The following is a 23179-nucleotide window of genomic DNA, read 5'->3' as shown; positions in this document are numbered from 1 at the left end:
ACCGAATGAATGAAAGAAAAAAGTACGTCTACGTAATGGTAGGAAATTAAATTTGTTCAAACGTAGAGGTAATAAATTTTCAACAAGGCTTACAATTAGACGGTTAAATATCGATGGTAAAAATGAAGGTTTCGTAAACCGCGGATAGATCGGCGCGTGCTATTTTGACGATAAATCAAACTTCGTCTCATCCTGAACCGCGCTTATACAAGTAGAACGAGATCGTCTCAGTACGTGATGATCGTGATTCGTTCTCCCTCTTCAATAATCCTCGTTACGTCGTCATCCGTTGGCGAACAACGTAGGGTGGGACGTTTCGATTTGTTTCATAAAAAACAAAAAAAAAAAAAACGTTCGAATTTCTTATCTTGAAAAATATTTTCTTTATTCGGATATAAATATTTCGTCCACTTCGTACTGTACAATTAAAAATAGAAGCTCCGCGTCAGTTGCGATCTAGTATTGATCGGTGCGGAATCTAGTCGGAAGATAATCGCGCCTAGGTTGATCCTGAATGACTTCGGTGTCCTCCGCGTTGCCACGGAGGTTTCCGAACGTAGCGGCGGTTATTTGAGAATCTTTCGACGTCGCGTAGCCGTTCGCCGAATTTTCGAACTTCTGACGTCCGGTTTCATCGTGTCTCGCAGGATCTTCGGCACGGGGAGTAAGTCGCTGGGATCCCGAGGGCCCCTTTCTCGCCGCCTCAACTACCACCGTGTCGAAATCCGACTCCGGAACATTCGAGGACGACGGCGATCCTTGCTGTTTTCTCGGGCCACTCGGCTCGCCGTAACGATATCCCTCTTCGGCGGTCCTCCTCTCGGCTAAGATCCTGCGGAAAAGAGGGGGAGAGACGTTACGTGGGGTGAGTCGGACTATTTTTTTTTTTTTTTTTGTTTTTTCTATTCAGTTTTTACGCACCTGTCAGCTTCTTCCATTGCCCTGACGACGGCCTCGTTTACCGAATAGAAATTTCGCGCCCGGGCGCAATCGAAGTTGAACCACCAGTCGCAGACTAATTTTTCCTGATTAAAAATCGTCCCGTTCGGGCAGAGGAAGGAATCCATACGACCCCCGTTTTGACAGATGTGAAATACTTGACAGCCGGCTTCTTCGTCGGCGTAGTAGCCGGGATATCGTTGGCTAACGCATTCGAATCCCGTTTTCGGCACATCGGCGAATATCGGATAATCCTTGCCAGCCTCCCCCGGTATTTCTTCTCCCGAACTCCTCGTAACGTCGCTCGCATCCTCGTCCCCGTATACCTCGGGATTCGATGAAAATCCTGACTCGTTGTACTCCAATTGATTAGCGGGATTTTCTCTCCGGTAACCTTGTTGAGCCTGCGAACCAAGATAACGAGGATAACGACGAGAAAGAAAAAGAAACTCCTGCGTTAAGGTCTGTCGGTGAAGAAAATATGCGGACCTTTACGCAGATGGCGAGAGCGAATATCAAGAATGTCCAATCGCGGTACGTCATGATTTTTGAAGTTTATAGAAAAGTTGTTACTCCTTGGATATTTGTTACAGTCGAATGATGACTGAGGGAAGATGGTTTCTGATATTGATTCTAGAAAATATTCTCGCTTATATAGCCAACGCGGAGGCTGTACACGATCCTCGTAGGTTTCATCTCGTAAGATTATTTGGCACATTTTTCTCCCACCATGTAACGCGTGCGTAGGTATACTATGCGTGTATTTATAAACGTTGATTTGTGTTGAATCTTTTTTTTCGTACATTTCGTTCATCCCCGTATGATCGTTGAGCGAAAGTGATCTGTATTCGGCAATCATCAACTGAATTGCGTAACGCGTACTGGTACTACAGTGTAACAACAACACCTATAGCCGTATTCTCACATTAGCCATGGACCGAAACTCATCTTCTTTGTAATAAATAATACACACTGCACTCAATTGCGACGTTTACTCTCGTAGGAGTCCGTGACCCAATTTCTTGATACTTTTCACAGAGAAGAGAAGAAAAATATTTCGCGTTCTTCGTCAAAATTCATTTTCGTCACCGTCGAAGGGATAAAAACTTGCGAATGGAAAGAATCCTTCGATTTCTTCCCTCCTTGTTTTTTTTTTTTTTTTGTCGTACTTAACAGGGATTCCTTTGATCTTGCGTATGTCCCACTCACCTGATTTCCCTCTGATTTCTTTCTTTAAATTTTGGTACTTTTTGTTTTTTATTTCATTCGTTCTAAGAGAATAGAGTACGACATTTTTTATATACTTTCGTTTCTGTCCAACAACGTGAACATGGAATATCAATCAGAAAAAAAAAAATTATTTTAAGACCAGCACTCTGGGCGATAGCTAATGGCTACCAAGAGGCTTTCAGTCGTCAACGATTTTGAATATTTCACAGGCTAACGATATTTTCTAAAGATCGTTTGACGAATTTTGATATCGTTGTATGAGAGAGAATTTTCTTATGGTTTAAACTTTTCGAACGCGACAAAATTTTTCTTCTCTTTTTTTTCTTCTGTTACTTCGCATTTAGGTCAGGCGAATTTATTTGTAGATGACAAAAAAACAAGAACAAAAATATCGCGACCCTGTACTCGAACAGTGTATAATAACATAACTGAGTTAATACGACGTGTGACAAATTTGTGGGCTATTGTTCCTTTTTTTTTTCTTCTTGTTCATTTTTGTTTTATTTTTTTCTTCTGTGTTTGTTAACTTTTTGTAAACGTTGAAACGAGCGATTAGCAGCTCATCGCATTAAATTCATATGAAGAGAATAAAAAACGAAAAAAGAAAAGAATAACTTGATCATTTTTCTCCTCGGAAAGAGGCTGTACAGTAATAATCTTGAGTATAACTGTCAATTAGCATGTCAATGAATTATTTAAACGTTGACTATTTCGGGTGATTTGTGTTGTAAACTTGGAGAATTGTATCGTACGTGAGTGTAAACGCTAGAGAAAAAGTTTGAAGGAAACGAAACGAAAAAATTGTTGTTCAGAAATTGTCAAACTGTAACGAGAAATGACGAATATATAACAGGCGGTGTACCGTAACGTTACGAAATTTATAAGTGTTTGAAATTTTTATTACACAGAATATATTTGCTTCGGTGAAACTTCCCATGATTCATATTATAGGGACAATTTAATCGGAGGAGATTTTGTCTCGAGATAAATTGATCATTAAATTTGGAGGTGAAGAAAGAAAGAAAACGATACCGATCTATTTGTACTAATTATTCGATACGGTGGTTAACACTCGTGTTACATTTCTGTACGTGCAATTCAAAGTTTTATTGCTCCGCGATTTTGTAGACACCAATCCAGATCGGATGCTCGTAAAATATAGCAATTGAGCGACGGGATATTATATTACGTGATCGTGATCGATAGAAGGTTATTATACGTTGATCAATATTTCATGAATAGAATATTAATGAGCGATGAACTAAATTTCGGAGAACAATTATTGGACACGAAGATTATTTTAATCAAGACGATTTCAATTCAATTGATGATGATTATAATACTTTTTTCTAGGGTTTTCTTTGGTATATTCTTGAGAAGTTTGGTCTCTGAAATTCGAATTTGGAAGTCGAATTGATATATCTATAAAATTGATCGAGTTAACGTCAAATTTTCAACTTTTTGGGGCAGAAAAATTGAGATATCTCGAAGGGAAAAAATCGTAGCTCAATTTAAGCAACGGATTCGTGTTCCTGGAGTCGAAATACGTAAGAAAAGTGCCATACGATCAATTTTAAAAAATAAAAATTTTTTGCCAAAATTTCAGATTTTTCCAAGGGGTACCCCTTTGGATTTTTTCGAATTTTGGCCAAAAATTTTTATTTTTTAAAATTGATCGTATGGCACTTTTCTTATGTATTTTGACCTCAGGAACACGAATCCGTTGTCCAAATTGAGCTACGATTTTTTACCTTCGAGATATCCTCAAATTTGTACCAAAAAATGCGAAAAAATGAGGATAACTCGGTCATTTTTGAAGATTGATCAATTTTTCTCTCGGATTCGGACTCCTGAGCTCAAATTACATTAAGACAGACCAAAAAATCAATGTTTTATTTTTGACCCCAAAAAGCTGAAAATTGGCGATAACTCGGTCAATTTTGGAGATAGATCAATTTTTCCTTCAGATTCGGATTCCTGAGGGCAAAATACGTAAGAAAAGTGTAATACAATCAATTTTTTCACTACTTTACTTTTGGCCAAAAAATCGATTTTTTTTTGGTACTTCAAGAGTAATCTCACGTGTAATCAGCTCAGGAATCCAAGTCTGAAAGCCAAAATCATCTACTCGTGCAATCGATCGAGTAAATCATCAATTATTCGCTGTTGGGAGCGATTTCCTCGTAGAGATTCTTATTTCGAAATCGCCTATCGACACTGCCAGCGAGACCGAGTGGGATGGACGTTGATTACCATCGACGAAGTTGCGGCTCCAGAACTTTGCCGAACATTATGATATTTACACCGAAACGAGGGTTCGCCGTGAACTCCTATTGGTCGATACACCGTACGTATCCTCGCGAACGGATAATATCCCGGCTAAAACGGATAATATCCCGAGCGGTTTGTTGTGAGACGTCACCTCTGCTCAGCCCTGAAGGTGACGCCTCAAAACAAACCGCGCGCCCGTGGCTACGCTGAGTCCAGCAAAGCCCGGGTTTGCTGGTGAATTGAAATATTCGAATATTTCGACCCTCGGAATTCTTTCGATTTTGGCGTCAAAAATCAACATTTTTCTTAGTTTGGTTTCATAGGCTATTCTTATGTATTCCGATCTCAGGAATCCGAATTCACAAGTTAAATTGATCAATCTATAAAACTGATCGAGTAATCGCCAATTTTTCGCTTTTTGGAGCAGTAAAATTAAGATATATCGATCGGAAAAATTCGTAGGTCGACGATTGTGAAAAATAATGATACGAAGTTGAAAAAAAAAAAAAAATGACAGGACAAAAATGAAACGATGAACGAACATCGCCAACATGTAATGCTTTTTGTATTACTCAAATTCGTTTAATCAGTCGACTTTACAAAAGTGGTAACAATCTCAGCTGCTCATTCGGTTCGTTACCGTTCCTCATATTTTCTTCTCCCGGAACGACCCCCAGGAGATAATCTGCCGCTCGATAATTTTTACCGTTACTTTGTCGAGGGCGTTGATTCAACCGCGATAAATTTTCGCCTTCGTTTCCGATCGCGGACGTAGTTTGAAGCGAACGTAATTCTCCGCGCTGTCGTCTCGAGTCGTAAGAATTAATCGGCCCCGATCCCGAAGGCGCGAAATTATTCTCCTCATCCTCGAAGTCGGATATCCTCGTGTCCTTCTTCCGGTCGGATCGGTCCAGATCGGTCGGCGTCCCGGGGGAACGGGCTTCCGTAAGTTTTCCGGGATTTCTGGATCCCGAAACTGATTCGACATCCCTTCGGTCCCCCCAACTCTTCGAACTCCCGGAATTTCGAAAATCTCCTTCTTTACCCTCCTTGCTTTTGTAGTTGAGGTACGTGTTCCTCTGTCTTTGACTCTGTTTGACCGAATCGGGAATCTGCGTTACGAATTCGCCCTCCCTTTCCTCCGCCGACGTAGCCGAAGAAAAATGTCGCTGATCGTTGTCGCGGGTCGAAAGGGAGCCACCCGCTCTTTCGACCGCTCCTTTATTCTTCGCCAAGTTTTCGTTGGCCGCCGGGTTAATTTTCTCCTGGCGATCCCGACGCTGATTTTTCCCGCGTCCTCCAGCGTCGCGGAAATTATAATCGGTAGGAAGAGCGTCAGCTACGGTGTCGGCGACGTCGGAGTTCGCATTTATATTTCCTCTCTGGTAATTACCGCCGTTAGAAATTCCATCGGAAACTAGCGGGCCATTTTGCAGCCGGAAGTTCTGCCCGTTCCCTCCAACATCCGCTGCTAAATTTCCTCCACGATCTTGATCGCCGCGAGCGCTCGTAGCGGAGCTTAAAAATTTCCCTCGCGATTTTTTTCCACCGACCGTCGACTCCGCCTTATCAGCGATTCGTTCGAATCGAACCTCTCGACCTTTCGAAGCCGCCGCGGATTCAATTATCCCGCGATCGTCGGACGGGTTTTTGCCACCCCTTTTATCGCCGCGAGGTATTTCCTCGTTCACGTTGCTCTGGTATCCCCCGCCGCTGCTACTTCCTCTTCGCGCGTAACCGGGACCACCTTCTCCGGTTCCCGCCAAAGACAGATCGAATCCCGGCTCCACGTCGCGCGAAAAACCGCCGCCGGATGTCTGGTAAGGTTCTCCGTTCCCGCGGGAATCTTGCAGGGACGACGACGACGACGACGATGATCCTTCCGCGGGGTAGTCGAATTCCTCCCCGATTCTTCCGGGTCCTCCGGGCCCGGATCCCGTGCCCCCTCGGTTCACCTCGTCGTTCAACGAGTACAGATCCGTGGCGTCGTCGCACTCGAAGTCGTACCACCAATCGCAGACGAAATATTTTTGATTGAATATACTGCCGCTCGGGCACATGAACGATATTTTTTCACCCTCGGTGCTGCAGACGTGAAAAACCTGTGGGAAATTTTAACGTCGGGTTCAGTCGTTTTGGATTTTCTCGTCGTTCTCACGAACCGTTCGCATCTCACCTGGCAACGCGCCTCGATGTCCGCGTAATAACCGCCCGGTGTTTTTTCGAAGCAGGAAAACGAGGTCTTCGGAATTTTATCGTAGTTGGGGTAATCCCTTCCCGGTATACCGGGGATCACGTCGAGCCACCCATTTCCCTCGAGTTGATCGGCTACTTCCGGATCCAGAATTCCGGGCTTTCGGAGAGCGCTTTCTTTTTCGTCGTCTGCGGATCCGGTTTCCGAAAATTGTCGAACTCGCTCCTCCGATGGATCGAAATTGTCGCGAACGATTCGATCCGATGCTCGGAAATCGGCGCTTCCGCGATCTTCGTGACTGAACGGCGCCTGAAATTTTTAAATCAGAAATATGAATCGATCGAAGAACAAATATTGCAATCTACGATCTGAATCTCATCCTTGTAATTCTTATCGGTCAAAAACTGCGGTTATTTTCTCAAAATTGGCGATTCGAAAACGCTTTAATTCATATCACATTCCGTCGATAAGAACGTTCAATGAACTTGATCGCGATTAGATAATTGCCCGGATGATATACAACGAGAGTGGGTCAACGAACTCGTTTTACTGACCAATTTTTCTCCAGCTGCGACGTCTGACGCGAAATATTTTTATCTCTCTCTATCTCCGATTATCGCGGGCTCGCCTCCACCCTCGAATTTAATTCCGCCTCGGTTACAATTTTCACCTCGCTAAACAATTATCAATCCGCAAAGTTCATCGAACCGCGGACCCGTCAAATACGCCTTGGAAACTCGTGGAGAGATACCCTAATCCGCCTCATCATCCACCGAGCTATTAACCGTTCGTTTTTTTATTTTTCTTTTCTCTTCTCTTCAATTAATAAATAAATAACGGGGATACAGATAGGCTCGGATTAGGAAAATTCGTGTTCAATTTACCGAGGATGAAATCTTGTCGTTTAACGGCGAGATAATGGAGAAGTTAGAAAGTAAATTCTACAAACTGCTTCTCCTTATTATAAGTTCCTACGTTCCACATTTTCCCCCGGAGTAAGATGCGCTCGTCTCGTTCGAGATGAAAAATGAAGCGATCGATTTCCCCTTACTTTTTTTTTTCTATTTTTTTCTTTTTTCCTACATTTTAATATTCCAATCGACGAGACTCACCGATTGGGCGACGACCGCTGCTGCGACGTGTAGAAATAAAAGAACCCCGTACATCCCTGTGCTGATTTTTTATTTATTTATTTTCTTTTTTCTATTTATTTATTTATTTCGGTTCTTTTAGAAAATGAAAATTTCGCGATGATTCGATCGTAATATTCACAGGTGAAAATTGCACTCGGCTTTTGCTCTCCTCAGTTTTATTAGCCGTTAACCTTTGATGACCTTTCGCTCGTTTACCTCGCGGAGGATATCACGTGACGCGTTATTATTCTCCTCTCCGCATTTGAATTTTTCATTCCTTTCTTCGGGCTTTTTTTTATGTGTTTTTTTTTTTTTTTTTTTTCTTCTAATAAATTCTCGCGAGTTAGCGATCCTTTCTTCCCGAACAAGCCGCCAGGATGATCTGCGATACCCGATCCATCTTCAACCGCCTTTTATATCACATCCCCGCACGAACCTCGTGCAACTCGCGTCTCATGTACTTCACCTTATACACCTACTCTCGTTATGATTCTTCTTAGTCTTATTCTCGTCATTCTCATTCTCACTTTCCTTATACACTACGCGCATATAGAAATGCCATCTAGAAAATAATGAACCGGTGTATATGAACGTATCTTATTTTTGTTTTTTTTTCTGCTTCTAAGTACTTTCAAATTTTGGGAACGTAATCAATTTGAAAATTCTTTCGTCAAACGGAACATCGTATTCTAAAATCTTCATCAGACACACGTAAAATACGTACGTATAAAAAATCTAATCTGCGCGTGGTAGTTACAGTTGAAATATCTCGATAAGAATCTCTCGCGTCTTCTCTAATAGATCGCGATATATTCCCACGCGTGCTACAGCTTTTATTCGATGTATAAATTCTTCTTTTCTCCATTTTTTCTTTTTTTTTTTTTTTTCTGTCTTTCATTTTATATAATTGTATAATTTTCCCCGCTTCTGTTGCAGCTGCTACTGAATTCTGCATCTACTTCTGTCGTAAGCCAATGTAACTTCTCGGCTTACGTTACATTATAGATAGATTATGTGGAGATTTATACATATATGGATCTTCCTGCTCCCATCCCCCCTAGAAAATCCCCCCAACCTCCCCCCACACCCCCGATTAGCCTCTCCCCCTCTCTCTTTCTCTTCGGGTATATTGACTTTCGTTCTCCCCCAGGTCGGAGCGAAGTAGCGCAGAGACAATAAGATGCAAATACGTCAACTAGATTCTACACTGTAACGCCATTGCCTTAGAGTGTTCTAGTTACAGAGATGTGCACTCTCCAGTCTCCGCTTCTCTCCCATCTAGGATCTGGAGGCCCTTCCTTCTGTCCTCCTCTCTTTGCCTTCCATCGTAGGATAATGTTATGCATGTGCGCGCCGTACCTTACCTTACCTACAATCCGAACTACTCTCTGCACGTGTCTTCCTGCTTCTGGATACCATTACTAATCGGATATACTGAGGTCTACGGGGTGGTCTCGAAACGCGGAAAATTTTCAAACGGAAGGCAGAACTTCGTTCTCGCTTAGGAGACCGGAGACCGAAATAGAAAAAAAAAAAAGAGAAAAACTTTCGTACCCCTCGTTGGAAAATATTTTGACGCGTCCATTTTCTTTCCTCGGAAAGTTTGGAGAGGAAGGGAAAAAATCCGTTTACACTTTTGGACGGAACGAAATTCGAGGCCCGTCGAAATTCTTTGACTGGCTAAGATTTTTTTTTTTTTATTTTCTAAACTTTCCCTAACTCCTCACCCCGGTGGGACACCCGGTGTTGCGATATCTCAGAACTCACCGTTCAAATTTAATCTACTCTGGAGACGAGGCGCGCTATTTGTTACGGCTGATACGTGCACCACAAATTTTCAATTAGTAGTACCGTCTGCCACGGCGAAACGTCTTCTCTAATTACGAAACTATTTTATCGTTAGTAAATCTTGAGCGAGTAGTTCGTTTGTTTCGTAATTAATCAATTAATTACGTCTGTTTCCGCGAGTCGGATTCTTCGGACGAACACGGAAGTTAGCGTTCGATTTTCGGTTCTCGATGAAGTAGCTGTGGGAATTACGTTTCCGAAATTTATAAATTTGAATGGACGCGAAAATTTGATCGAAATCCGAATCTCCTTCTCAAAGTTTTCCGCGACGCGGTTGTCCCGCGTTTCGCCGCGGTCGATCCGGTCGCGTAAAATCAGGCGACGTTCGGAATTATTTTTTTCTTATCTCTTTATTTGATCTCATTCGAATTTCTCTCGACAAACACGTCGCCTCACCTCGTCGTGCTCGTTCACACTTCGGTCATTCCACATTCGATCGGGACTTCACTCGCAACGGTTAAATACAATAAATATAACAGTGTAACGAATCAATAGACACCAACGCACAAATGTCAATCACGCATTCTTCTTTTTCGTCTCTATTGCATATCACATTTCACTCGATTGTCTTTTTCATTTGCTTCTCAATCGACGGCTGGCGATCGAATCGCAGATTTATCTCCTCCGGGCGAGTCCCGCGTTGTGGAGTACGCTGTAAATTTTTTCTCTCGGTATTTTTTCCGCCTCACGTTCCAAAACCTAATAATAAACAAAGAAACGAATGAGAGGAAGAAAAATGAAAAAGTTTTTTTTGTTGTACGTGTTCGGAAAACTTATCGCGAGATTTATCGTCCCTTTTTACTTTTTCTTTTTGGGGGTTTTGTTTTTTTCTTTTTTTTTTCTTCGTCGATTCGGTAAATGTGCGGGGGGGGGGGGGGGGGGGGGGAATTAATGCACGTGTAACGCGTGGTTCACCTGCATTTCCTTGTTTCCGAACCACGATTCCTTCGCCAAGCCTTTGGCTATCCTCGGATTTTTGTAAAATGGATTACGCAATTCCTCCGGCAAGTGAGATTCCATGGCGGAATTTATCAGGACAGCGGGATGAGCGTACGGAGTTTCCGGGTTCACGTGTATCTGAGGTGCAGCGTGAATTTTCAGCGCTCCGATTGCCAGGAGAAATCCTACAGCCATTATCGAGGTCTTCATGATCGTCCGCTTCTCTTCTTCTTTTTTTTCTTCTCAATTCCTTTTTTATCCCGAAAAAATCTGCGAAAATGACGAAAGCTCGTTAATTCGATCGACGAAAATCCGATCACCAGTCGACCTATCCGCGCAACGATCGGTGTCGTGATTTTTAATTTTCGCACAATTTTCGCCGCTCCTCGAGTCCGCGATTCGTGTCGCCGAAAATACTGACCGATAAACGTTGTCGCGGATCGACGGAATATCGACGGGAATTATCTGCGGTATAATTCTTGGCTGGAGTGAACGCTGTTCGTCGGTACCGAGAGTTCTTATATACCGCTGAGGTTTCGACGTTACGATACAGCTCGTGGAAGACCTTCGCAAGTCCGGCGATTATTTCCCCCTGCGGGCGTTACGCGTCGGGGCGCCAACCTTTGTCGACCCCCGATCGAGGGCCCTTGAAAATTAACGCGCCGCGCGATCGGACGAACTCACGGATATATTTCATAAGCTGTTCGAATGTTACAACCAACTTCCCAAAAGCCGACCTCCTCCTCACGTCTCTCCGAGTTCCGGAAAATCGATTCGATCGTTTCTCCGACGATTTATTACCCCGATCAGACGAAAATATCGTCAAGTTTTATGAAATTCGAATCTCCGATCGGTCGAGCAAATTTTTTTTAATTTTTTTTTTCGCTCTTTACCCCTTTGAATTCCTTACCTCGCGCGATATTGGGTAATTTTATTTGCATCGCAAAATCGTGCGTTGAAACGAATAACTGTGTTTTTTTTTTTTTTTTCTCACTCTCTCAAAACAATTTGCGACACGTACAAAGAAGCGATTCGAATTCCAATGCGTCGCGGAGTAGAGGGGAGGTTGAATATCTTCAAAATCAACCGATGACGAAAGAAAATTTGATTTTTTCACTTCCGCGAGAAATAACGACGCAGTGTCAGCCCCGGGGCCAGGTCGAAACCGTACGGTCGAACGTGCGATCCGTAGAACGTCTTGTAACGTAATTTCCGATCGCACCTGCGAGCCACGAGGTGCGTTGTCCTGATATTCAGGTCAATGTTGTAACCTTGCGTACAGAAGCGGTCGTCCTTCTCGACGCGTTTCGTTCGATATGAATTTATTTCCGGAAAAAAAAAAAAAAAACTGATTATCCTACTGCGTCGTTCTCGAATATTCCGAAGAAAATAAAACGCTCAGCTGCAGCTCTCGTGCGCAAGCCGCGCGTTCACTTCGATTGTAATTTTCACCTGACGTCTTATATCGGATTAATGAAATTCCTCTGAATTCCTTGAGATGCGGCGCACCGCGTTTTCCCTAATGAACGTATTCCGCTCTTTCTCATTGCCGTACGCTAGCGAGCGAATTCCGTCGAATCTTTGCCGAGAATTTTCCTAGCCGATTCTACCGATGAAAATATGACTTTTGCCCGCTCTTGTATTTTTTCTGTTTTTTCGCTCTCCTCCGTTTCTTCGAACGAAAATTCCGCCGCGAGCGTGCGGGATCCTCTTTGACCTTTGAGCTAGAAAAAAAACATTTTTCCGCTCAAAATATTCCAGTGATTCGAGTCCTTCGGATTTTCCTTTTTATAATTATATTGCGCACGTTAACGGGAAATTCTATTTCCTCCGCGATTATTAATAACGTAATTTTTAAACGCTTCACTTCCGATGCGTCTCTGCGCGCGTATACGTACACAACGTGTAACCACATCGGTAGTCAGACAGATTTCCGCAATTTGTACGTGAGACGAGAAATTTGCGGTTTTAATTTCCTTCCACGTTTGCAATAAATCGACGCGTATCTCGGTACGGTGTTCAGTTGATCTGAAAAAATGGCCGGCTCAATCGTCGCGCTTTGTATATCGACGGTATTTTTGGCGGCACAATTTTGCGCCTCAGATTCGGCCGCGCGTTGCGGAAGAACGTGGGACAGGGAGATCCTTTGTAAAAATATCGGAGAGGGCGCGGTGAAGAGATTACCGGTTTATTACAACGACGACGTGAGTCTGATCGTGAAAAATTCGTCGCTACCGATTTTGAAAAACGATATTTTCAAAGGTCTGAATCATCTGGAAAAATTGACCCTGACCAATTGCGGCGTGAGAACGATCGAGGACAACGCTCTTCGAGGATTAAATCTGACCCATTTGAAATTGGCGAGAAATTTTCTCTCCCATATTCCGCCGAAGCTTTTCCACGACCTGACGGAATTGGCCTTCTTGGATCTCTCGAAGAATTTTATTTCCCACATCGAATTCCGAGCGACGGAATACGGACCACCGAAACTGAGGTACCTCGACATCTCCGGTAATATGTTGAGGGGTTTGACCTTCCTCGGAAATTTTTCGGAGCTGGAAACGGTGAATTTCGAGAACAACTCCGCTCTGCGGGAGATCCGGGCGGACTCCCTCCTCAATTTTCCGAAAATAAGGGAGATATTTTTCCGCGGCAATTCGTTCAACGGGAGTTACAACGATTTCGCGAGACGATCGTTGAAATCCGCCGGAATCAACACCGATTCCGAACACCCCGTGAATAACGTCCGCTGGAATTACCTCCTCGACGAAGATGATGACGCGAGAAACGCTGAGGCGAGCTTCGAAGAATCCAGAAGATCGATGAACGATGAAATTGGAAAGGAGTTTAAACTGTCGCCGGAGCAAATTAAGGCGCTGGACTCGTCTCAACTCCGGGATCTGGTGTCGAAAATTTTGATGCTCCGAAATTTCACGATCCACGAGAGAAAGATGCTGGAAATGGACAGGAGAAGGATCGAGGAAGAATCCCGAAGCGTCAAAAGTGAGGCGAACAGAGTGGAACAGATAAAAAAACGGGTCAACGAAATCATTGGAAAAGCGCGAGAGGAATCCAGAGCGGAATACATCGAGAAGGTATCGGGATTCGTTTCCGAATTAGTGAGAAATGTTTTTCGTCCGATCGTTCATTTCATTCCTCCGATTTTTTTTATTCCAGAATTGTCACGATATTCCGAACGACACGTGGTGGAACAATTTCAAACGTTGGAATTGCAAGAATCTCTACAGTCTGATCGGAAAAATCGTTGGTCGTGAAAAATGACGACGATTCTCGCGGTATCCGGATCTGCTGGGCGTGCAGATTTCAACGATCGAAATCGGGCGGCAGAAATCCCGAGAGTTTTATCGACGCTTTGCAAAATCTCGAGATTTATCCGCGCCGAACTTCCGAAGCGAACGTGAGAGTGCGACACGTATATTGTATTCGCACTTGGCGATATCGAGGGAATTAAATTTTTCATTCCTTTTTCCTTCGTCCGTAACTACGTCGAGTGTAAGAAAAAGAAAAAAAAGACAAGACAAACAAAAGACGAAAAAAAAGACATCGCAAGTCCTGCTTCAAATTGCAACGGAGTTGCGGTGAAAGTTAACAAACAAAACATTTCGTTGTACATTTTTTTGTATCCTCTTTGTTTTTCGGCACGATTGACTCGAGCGCTTCGTTGTGCGCGATGCTCTTTGTTATTCGTTGCAACGATTGATGAAACAATGCGAGCGTGTCGCATAATCGCGTGTGCGTGGCAAAAACGAAACTTGTCTTCGCAGACGTAATCCGTGTATAATCGAAAGTTCATTTTTTATTCAAACTTTCGTTGAAAACCATCTCATCGATATTTCGAATACGTTTCCGCGCACACGCGGGACTCTTTTGTTGTTTTTTTCTTTTTCGTAAACGATCCTTTAACGGAATGTCAAACTTGATTTCGTTGGAAATTTAATACGATCCAATTAACAAGGATGAAAAATTGTTCGATCGGTTCATTCGATACGACGAGACAGTTTATAATGGTAGAATTTGACGGCGTGATTATTTCACAGTTTACGGCTAAATTGCTAATTAATTATTCGTCGACTTTGTAGATTCGTTCCAGATACCCAACCTTATTGTCCGATACCCCGAGGGTGCATAAAATCATGACTGTTGTGAGTGTGTCGCAACTGATATTTACTGTAGGATGCATGATTATCACTCCTAGGTCAATTGAATTATCGACCGTTTTTTATATCGTTGTAAGATTTTTAATTTTTGTTGCTGTTTTTTGTTCTTGTTGTTGTTCTTACTCAACATACCGTAGTAACAATATTTACTTAACAATAATTACGGTGAAAGGTGTATTTTTAATGAACGTTCGTTGGTTCAGTCCAGGAACATTGCGCAACCGTAAAAACCTTGCTCCAAATTTGAGTAAAACGGCCTCGTTCGATCGGGCGTGGGTACATCAGGAGGGCGTGTACGCTTATTCCTCATTATCCATAATCCTATCGACGTGGGTCTTTAAAAATTCAAAAAAAAAAAAGAAAAAAGAAAAACAATCAAATATCATGGGACAGAAAACCGTCGTTCTCTCGTAAGCCTTAGTTTTTTTTTTTTATTTTAATAATAAACTAAAAAGTTACACAGTTTCATTTATGTACATTCGATCGTCCGGGGGTTGTTTTCGCAAATCGGAGATTTTTTTTTTCCTCCAAAAACGAAGGTCACCGTCTCATCTCGGGTGTACGAAAATCAGTGGTAATATCCGTACTGAGGTGCGTGGGAGATCGTTTTCTGGTATACGGGAACCGCGGCGTGCGCCACCGCTGGTGCCAGAGCTTTTCCGTAAACCGGTACCGACGTCGGCACCTGGACGCGATGAGTGCGCGCGGTTTTTATCAGAGTCGGCTGCTGGTACGACACCCTTTCGACCTTGGTAGCCGGCTCGACCACGTCGAATTCCTGAAGGGTCTCGATCGGACGACTGACCACCACGCGACGCGTGGAAACTCGCTCTCCCGTTGGCTCCGAGTACTCGGGAGCCGGAGTGGCGGACAGTACGCGGGCTCTGACATGACCGGCGTCTCCGACGTGCGATGCCGGACCTGCGCGTCCGAAACCGACCTGGGAAAAAACGGTATTTTTCGATCAGATTTCCTCGGGATTTGACACCAGTGGCAACCGGAAGAGCTTCCGGAGCCTTCCAACGACCTTGGAAGGGTGTTTTTAGGGGCGATCTTACCTCGGCTACTCCGCCACGAGCCGTCAAAAGACTGATGAGTTTGTGCTGGTTGGATTTAGCTTGTTCCGAGCTGGATTTCACGCTCGCGACCACAGCCGGGGACGGATCGTGGGCCGCCAAACGAACGGAATGCTGTTCCTGATGAAGAGGGGCTCCGTTGGAGTGGGTCACTATTCCATGACCAGCCGCGTAACCGGAGTGGACCTTTTTTTTTTTGCGACCACGGGGGGAAACAGATCGGCCGTTAGATCGTCGGATACCAGAAAGAACGGTCGCTTTTTATCACCCTCGTTTTTCCTTACCTGAGCCGCACGTTCCGCCTGAAGTTCGGCCTGAAGAACGACTTGCCGATGACGGAGGTCCTCGATCTGCCTCTCCTTCTGTCTCAGGGAATTGTCGATAGCGTTTCTCAAGTTAGGGTTCTCCACGATTACCGAATCAGCGGTTTCCTGATGCGGTGCGAATGTGGAGGAAACGACGACCGGAACGGGCGTCGGCGAGGAGACGATCACGGGCACGGGAGTCACGTGAAGGTGTTCGCGGTGCTCTTCCTGGGCGTAAATCGGACTCGGTGTCACGTGAATCGTTTCGCCGTGATTCTCCAAATGATGATGTTGTTCGCGGTGCGATTCGTCGAAGGACTTGACAACCGTCGGTCCCTTCTGCACCTTCGAAATCGGCTCGTCGAGCTCGACCAGAGCTGTACCGGCCGGACGTACGATCACTCGTTCCTCGATGTCGTAAAAGTGCTTCTGGATCGCCGGACGACGAACCTGACGAAGGACGCGAACGAGAATCGGGTTTCACTTTGCCTATTTCGAAATTCCATCCCCTGTTTTTTTTTTTTCTATTTTTTTTTTGTCACACTCACCTGGAACTTCCTGGTCGCTACCGCCGGCTTGGCGACGTCCACCTGTTTCTCGATGAAGCCGTGTTGGGCCTCGATGTGAGTGACGGGGACGTCGGCGACCGCCGGCACGTGTTTCACAACGGGAACCGCGGCGACGGCGGGCAACTGGGCGGTCGCGTAACCGACGTGATGAGCTTCGATTTGGGCCGGTGCGTGGGCCGCGTACTGGAGTTCGTGATGATGATGATGATGGGGCTGCTGAGGAGCGTAGTGGAGCCCCGATTCCTGCTGTTGGGCGTATTCCAGAGCCTGATGGTGCTGGGCGTACTGGAGACCCGAAGATTGGTACTCCAGATTCGGACCAGGCGCTCCGACCAGAGGGGCGCCGTGACCGTGCTCGTTCGCTACGTAGGTCACCCCCGCGGGATTCAGATAAGGAAGACGCACAGCTACGTGGCCGGAGGCCAACGCTACGTGGAGGAGAGCAGCTAACACCGCGAAAGACCTCATCCTGGAAATTTTTGGGAAATTTTTCGTTAGTATCAGAAACGGAGACAAGAAAGCGCGACCCGGTTTTCAAATTCTTTGGATCGAAATTCTGGCTTTTTTTGCAAAATCGTCAGAAAAATCTCAAGTCACTCGTGGTACGAAAAATCGGGGAACGGTTATCGGACACTTTGCAAAATGGGATCAATCGCGCCGCCGACGTTCTCCAAAATCGACGCTCGACGATGAAGAAAAAATTTTTGAAAAACGGTGGGGGGAGGGGAAAAAAAATCCCGAGAACCTCGTACGGTTTTTTTGGGAATAATTATTCGGCGTGTACAGCGAGGTGAAATTACTTCTTTTTTTTTGCGCCCGAACGATTTACGGCACCGATCGCTCACCTGAGAGAATGTTTCGAGCGAGGGTAGTGGAACTGTACACCGTCGACGGCTGTCCGGTGTTCTTATACGCTCACGTGAGTCCGAAGAAACCGGAGCCCCTCCCTCGTCCCGGGGTACGGCTAGGGGCCCCTCCCGACAAGGGACCCTCAGGTCCGGAAAGATCTGGGTCGAACTGGACGCCGCGAATTCACTCTCGTGTGTCATCCGAGCGATCCTTAAAACCCGTTGGCACGACGCTACGAATCGCGCGTTCGCGCCCAATAGAAATATATATATCTCACCACGTCGAAGGTACCGCGTTTCAACCCCGACGATGACGACGATGATGAAGAAGAAAAAAAAAAAGGCGCTTCTTCTTCACCCTCGCGATATCATCGAGTCATCCGTCGACCCGGTTTTTTTCGTCTCTATTTTTTTGCCGTTGCTCAACCGAGAAGTTTATTAATTTTTTTTCAGCCACGGGCGATTGGTCAGTTCTTTGACGTTTGCATATATTTAATTCGTGTGGAGCAACTTTTTGTTTTTGTTGTTTTTTTCTTCGATTTCTACGCTTCGCTTCCATCATATTCCGTTCGGTAAAATTTATTCATAATTTTGGCTTTCGTTTGAGAAATAAATGGAAGCAAAAAAAAAAAAAAAAAAAAAAAACGGAAAATAAAACGCTCCCCCCGACAGACGTGTTACACGTTATATACGCGTGGCGTAATTTGGATCATTAAACAACCGCGGATTAGTTAGTTAATTCGTCGCGATACGAGCTCGGTAACTTATACGGCTACGGCTGTCAGCCTCTCGATTCTATCTTTAAATAAGATGATAAATTCGTTCCGTTCTTTCGTTTTTTAATTCTCTCTCTCTCTCTGAGCTGCAGAGTTTGCATAACAATATTTTTTTCTCTCTTCTCGATTCTCGCCGTCACGTACGTTGCGTGTAGGAAAAATTTAACTTCACATCGGCATCGCCGGAAATGTTTCCTCAAGATAGAAGAGAAAATCGTTCCCCTTTTTGTTTTTTTGTTTTTTTTTGGGTCGAGTTCAAAAGACTGTACGAGAACTGGTCGTCGTCGTCGGCGACGTTGTTCGACGAAGTTTGTTGTACCGGTGAAGGAGAAGGTACTTCCACCGCAAGAGTAACGTACTACGTATCGATTGATATGCAGGACGCGGATTGATTCGAAATACGTGGCATCGGGTGTAACAACTGCGTCGATGCACGTTCTTTGAAAAAAGGATTAAAAAAAAGAATTGATCCTTTGTCCAGCCAGATATGCCGTATTGTCAAAAGTCTGATTTCATTTTTGAATTTTCGACAAAGTGAAATCATAGCGAAATTTCTGTGTCGAAAATCGTTGTGAGGGAAACAATTCAACGACTGAGAAATCGCGGTGCGATCGACGGAATAATAATTCCCAAAAATCAGGAGGAGCGGGGGGGAGGCGAAAAAAAATGGAGAGTAGAAATTTCGCATCGGGTTCATTAGGCCATAACTTTTTACTCTCTTCTTTTATTGCATTGTTCCATTTCGTGCTTTTTTCTCACCCCCGTAGACCCGTAAAAATGAGAAAAGTTTTCCCGTGACTTTTTGCCAGGATTTGATTTTGATTTTTCGAACATTGAATGATTTTTCCGCGTCCTTGACCGCTGACCTTCTTTCTCGTGTGTAAAGATGAAAACTCTCGTAATCATCGACGGCGGTAGGTACTTAAGTTAAACGTACACCACGCCTCTTTCTGTAACTACGAGAGTGAAAGGATTGGTAATATCTCACGATATACCGTACACGAGTTGTGAGGGTAACGTCTGAGTGTCTCTGAATTCTGATCGTAACAACGCAGAGATTTTTATTTCATTTTTTATTTTACGTTTTTTTCTCCATTTTTTCTTTTTTCTTTTTCTTTTTTTTTCGTTCTTCGTTGCGATATTACGAGCGGCCGAAACAAAATGACTTCCATATATCCTCGTATCGCGTTAAGTGGAGTCGTTCGTTATCGAACATCGAAAATCAACGGCGGGCACTCTCATGTTAAATAATTTATTTATTGTTCTCTATTTATAGCGTTGTGCATTAGCATTATTCGCATTCGAAAGATCTTGAGATATACGGCAAACCTATTAGGCCGCCCTAACACTTTTTAGCCAATCCTTATTTTTCCTCTTTGGCGCTGTCTGTTTTTTTTTTTCCTAGTTTTTTTTTTTCTCTTTTTTGCTCAATTTGTTTAACACAACTGATCCGCGCATACCCTTTAATAGCAGGAATATAATTTTAATGCCACAAATGACGCACGCGGCCTTGCTAAGAAATCGCAAAATCCTTGGATCGTCGATTGTATATCGAGAGGAACGCACGTCTGGGATATATATTGATTAAAGTTGTACAATTTATCCGCGTTGAGTTGAAAAATTTTCTCTACCGGATATGCCTAATCGATCGTTGTACGGTATCAGATGAAAAATTATCGCGATAAGAAAAAAGGCTACAGATAAGACGAACGAAATTTCCAGCCAATTGGATTTAAGAGAGCGAATCGAAACGAAGAGGAAAAAAAAAAAAAAAAACTTCGGATTCAAAGATGTCGAAAATTAATAACTTACGATTTATAATTTATCTCGTGATTTATGCACAGTGATCTAAATAACGCGGGCGGTCCCGTGTAAAGAAATTGAAAGTCCAGTTCGCAATTAGCTAGATTTTTAAACGATCCAGTTTCGGTCCCGATTACATAACGAACGAATGTCGCGCGTCTCGCCGGAGATCCGTGTAGCCAGGAATAAAATTTTTTTCAACGATATTCACAAAACGAGGTACGCAAACGGATCGAATTTTATTTTTTTTTTTCACAACGGAGCCCAAATCACCCTCGAATTTTGCACTTGATTAACTTTTGAGGCCTGCGAACGAGACGAAAGAAAAAAAATTGATGAAAATTTTAATGGAAAAAAAAATGGGAGGAACATACGAGCACGAATTTCGCGTCGAAAATGAACCGGAGAAGTTGAACGTGTTATTGCACACACGAGTACGGTAAATTTGTGTTTTATACCGACACGAGTGCGTTTTACCTGCAAAATTATGCAATTCCACATACCTGTGTGTACGAGCGTCTATATATGTCTACGGCTGTCCGCCAATCCGACCGCACAATTACAACAAAGCGAGCGCCATGCGGTCTCGAAAATTGCGATGTGATAAAATATAAATCGTCAACGGTATCACGAATTGCACCGGTAACGCCGGTGTAATAACGAGAATAAAGATATCGTGCGGATTTAATTTTTTCGTTTTTTCGTTCTTTATTTTTAGTGCTCCCAAACAATCACTGGTGAGACGCGGACACCCCATCCCCATTATTTCAGTCCTCTTCAATTATCAATTAAAACCGTAATTGATAAAATTTGAACAACTGATCGGCTAATCTAGACACTCGTGGATTTTTTTTCTATCTCTTTAAAACATTTTCCGATCCTCGTACGAAATTTCTGTTTCTTTCAAAATTTCGCTGCGGCTCTGTGTGAATATTTTTCACACACGATTTGCGATTTACGTATCGCCTCGTATCGAAAGGAACTTGTTATACGGTATAGGTAATAGTTAAAAACTCATTGAATCGAACGTATACTGTGATAGGTGTCTAGAGAAAGGGCTTCGTCGTCGTCGTCGTCGTCGTCGTCGTTTTATTGTATCGTTTCTAAACTTGACGTTGGCCTCGATGCTCGCTGAATGTTGTCGCTGTCCAAAGACAAATAATATTAAAAAAAATAAGAAAATTAACGACCAGATTTTTTTTCGACGAAATTCCATACATTACCGCGGATAATCGATTCACCGGATCGTTCTCGAGATCATCGAACGAAAAAAAAAAAAAAAAACACACACAAACTGAGGAGGAGAACAAAAAAGGCATCCGGGTTACGCGATCATTGATGTCGCGCAATTATTCATAAGCTTTTTTGTTTTTTTTTGGCCGCTCTCTTGCACCAAATTTTCGCAAGTTGTAAAAAAAAAACCTCCTCTCAAGATTTTTTTTGGTTCTCTTTTTCGAAATGAAAAAAATTTCTGAAACGAGAAAATCTAATTTCTGGAAAACAACGATGGATCCTGAAGGCGAAGGAAGAGAGGAAAAAAAAAATCGTTCGAACTACGCCGCGTCGTGGATCGTTCAACGACGTAGCCGGAGCTAAGGTAGCCGGTACCTGCGGATTCGCGTAAAGTATTACGAAGCGTAAAGAAGCGAACGATGCGTAAAAGCGAAAAGTACCCTACCCGCACACGTTATACCGACTCTTTTCGAAATCATTGCGCTGGAAAGAAGTCGTGAGTAATGGGGCACTCAGGAAACTGTACGAGAATAAGAAGAAAAAAAAAAAAAAAACAACGAAAAGTAACGTCGGTGTAACGCAGAGTCGATTTCTGCGGGGTTAATTGGAGACGTCGTCGTCCGTAAGACTTCGAAGCTTGTGTTACCGGGATATATACTCAGGTATGTACACACGCACGACGCACACCCGTGTACTTGTAAACAAGACGCATTATGCCTCGGATATTTACGACGCATGAATTATACGGTACAGATATCACGCGTGTCAGCTTCAGAAAGCGACGTTTCGTGAATCGGGAAACGTCAACGCGATAAACCAGTCATACTTTACGTTACGTGATGTGAGGAATCAATCGTTCCGTCGTAGTTGGACAAACATACATGTGCGTATTTTAACGCACATCTCACCTCTCCACGCATATCACGTGGTAAGATTTTTAAACTTTGCTTCGACTTCCTTAATTTTTTTATTCTTTCTTTTTTCTATCTGTAAGATATTTTCGATTCGATGACCCGTATATCTTGTGCGAACGGGTTAAAATCAATGTCCGAATATCGGTCAAGGCCGACCGCTGTGTTTTAACGAAACCCATTTTGTTTTTCGATTTTTTTTCATTGTTTTTTTTCAATTCGGATTGTTATTTACGAACAAGGCCGAGCGACCACTTGTCATCCGTGGAGGATTTTTGAAAATATTAATTGATTCGATCGATCGACGATTGGGTGAATTCGATTCGAGCGTATCCGTGATAATCTTGTGGGTAAAGTTTTTCTTTTCTTCTTCTTCGTTTTGTTTTTTTGTTTTTTTTTTTTTAACAATATTTATTGATGAAAATTCTATTATTTACAAAATTGCGTATAAGTATCGTCGAGAGATTTTGCGGATAATTGTTTATTATAAATATATAGTTCAGCTCTGATAATAGCGCCGCCATATTTCTCACGCCCTTTTTTCAACTTACCCCCTTGACTCTCTTATTACCTATTACAAGTGCACATTATTTTATAAAATATGTAGAAAAAAAAAAGTCTTATCAAATTTATCGTTGCTAAGGATATCAAGAGTATTATAAAAAAAATGAGAAACTTAGATAGAGAAGAAAAAAAAAAAAAAAACAAATCGTGACAAATGATTATAAAATAATGTTCTAAACAATATAGCGGTTTCATTTTCATTTTATAACATTTTTCTTTTTTCCTATTCATTGCGAAACTTTTTTTATATTTTCGCTAACAGAATCAGCTAATGGATTAAAATTAATGTGTATATTCGCTACCTATATCGATACAAAAATAATTATGACAATAATCATATCTAAACCTTCGTCTTACACAAG

The 23179-nt window shown here is 43.1% G+C and overlaps 5 protein-coding genes and 1 long non-coding RNA gene across 10 annotated transcripts in view; 2 read left to right on the top strand and 4 right to left on the bottom strand.

The window, feature by feature from the left end:
* Nucleotides 1–23179, top strand: part of LOC125501410 — a 47705-nt gene that overhangs the window by 1352 nt on the left and 23174 nt on the right. Inside the window, exons 1-2 of one of the 5 annotated variants that reach the window (XR_007278979.1) lie at nt 21603–22004; nt 22096–22270. The exons of 1 other annotated variant lie outside the window; for it this stretch is intronic. This is a non-coding gene — a long non-coding RNA (uncharacterized LOC125501410). Of the gene's footprint in view, nt 1–647; nt 866–21602; nt 22005–22095; nt 22271–23179 lie in introns of those variants that run through there. 3 more of the 5 variants (XR_007278973.1, XR_007278976.1, XR_007278974.1) reach the window with 3 other exon arrangements.
* On the bottom strand, nt 364–1582 carry LOC105691726. Its single transcript, XM_012410413.3, has 3 exons — nt 1429–1582; nt 922–1343; nt 364–832 (listed from the first exon to the last, which is right to left on the bottom strand). The coding sequence occupies exons 1-3, from the start codon at nt 1480–1482 to the stop codon at nt 457–459; spliced, it is 852 nt and encodes a 283-aa protein (XP_012265836.2). The 5' UTR covers nt 1483–1582; the 3' UTR covers nt 364–456.
* LOC110117351 lies at nt 5007–8592 on the bottom strand. Its single transcript, XM_020855680.2, has 3 exons — nt 7747–8592; nt 6617–6943; nt 5007–6542 (listed from the first exon to the last, which is right to left on the bottom strand). Exons 1-3 carry the CDS (start codon nt 7798–7800, stop codon nt 5037–5039), a joined length of 1887 nt encoding a protein of 628 aa, XP_020711339.2. The 5' UTR covers nt 7801–8592; the 3' UTR covers nt 5007–5036.
* On the bottom strand, nt 9960–11402 carry LOC105691750. The gene is made up of 3 exons (XM_012410440.3): nt 10976–11402; nt 10531–10824; nt 9960–10314 (listed from the first exon to the last, which is right to left on the bottom strand). The coding sequence occupies exons 2-3, from the start codon at nt 10762–10764 to the stop codon at nt 10231–10233; spliced, it is 318 nt and encodes a 105-aa protein (XP_012265863.2). The 5' UTR covers nt 10765–10824; nt 10976–11402; the 3' UTR covers nt 9960–10230.
* LOC105691727 lies at nt 11586–15278 on the top strand. Its single transcript, XM_012410414.3, has 2 exons — nt 11586–13649; nt 13732–15278. Exons 1-2 carry the CDS (start codon nt 12591–12593, stop codon nt 13834–13836), a joined length of 1164 nt encoding a protein of 387 aa, XP_012265837.2. The 5' UTR covers nt 11586–12590; the 3' UTR covers nt 13837–15278.
* Nucleotides 15144–17543, bottom strand: LOC105691741. Its single transcript, XM_012410431.3, has 5 exons — nt 17528–17543; nt 16662–17151; nt 16093–16563; nt 15791–15994; nt 15144–15672 (listed from the first exon to the last, which is right to left on the bottom strand). Exons 2-5 carry the CDS (start codon nt 17148–17150, stop codon nt 15301–15303), a joined length of 1536 nt encoding a protein of 511 aa, XP_012265854.2. The 5' UTR covers nt 17151; nt 17528–17543; the 3' UTR covers nt 15144–15300.

This window comes from Athalia rosae, chromosome 6 (assembly GCF_917208135.1).
Source record: "Athalia rosae chromosome 6, iyAthRosa1.1, whole genome shotgun sequence".
Classification (NCBI taxonomy): domain Eukaryota; kingdom Metazoa; phylum Arthropoda; class Insecta; order Hymenoptera; family Athaliidae; genus Athalia; species Athalia rosae.
This window is presented reverse-complemented; position numbering and strand designations above follow the sequence as displayed.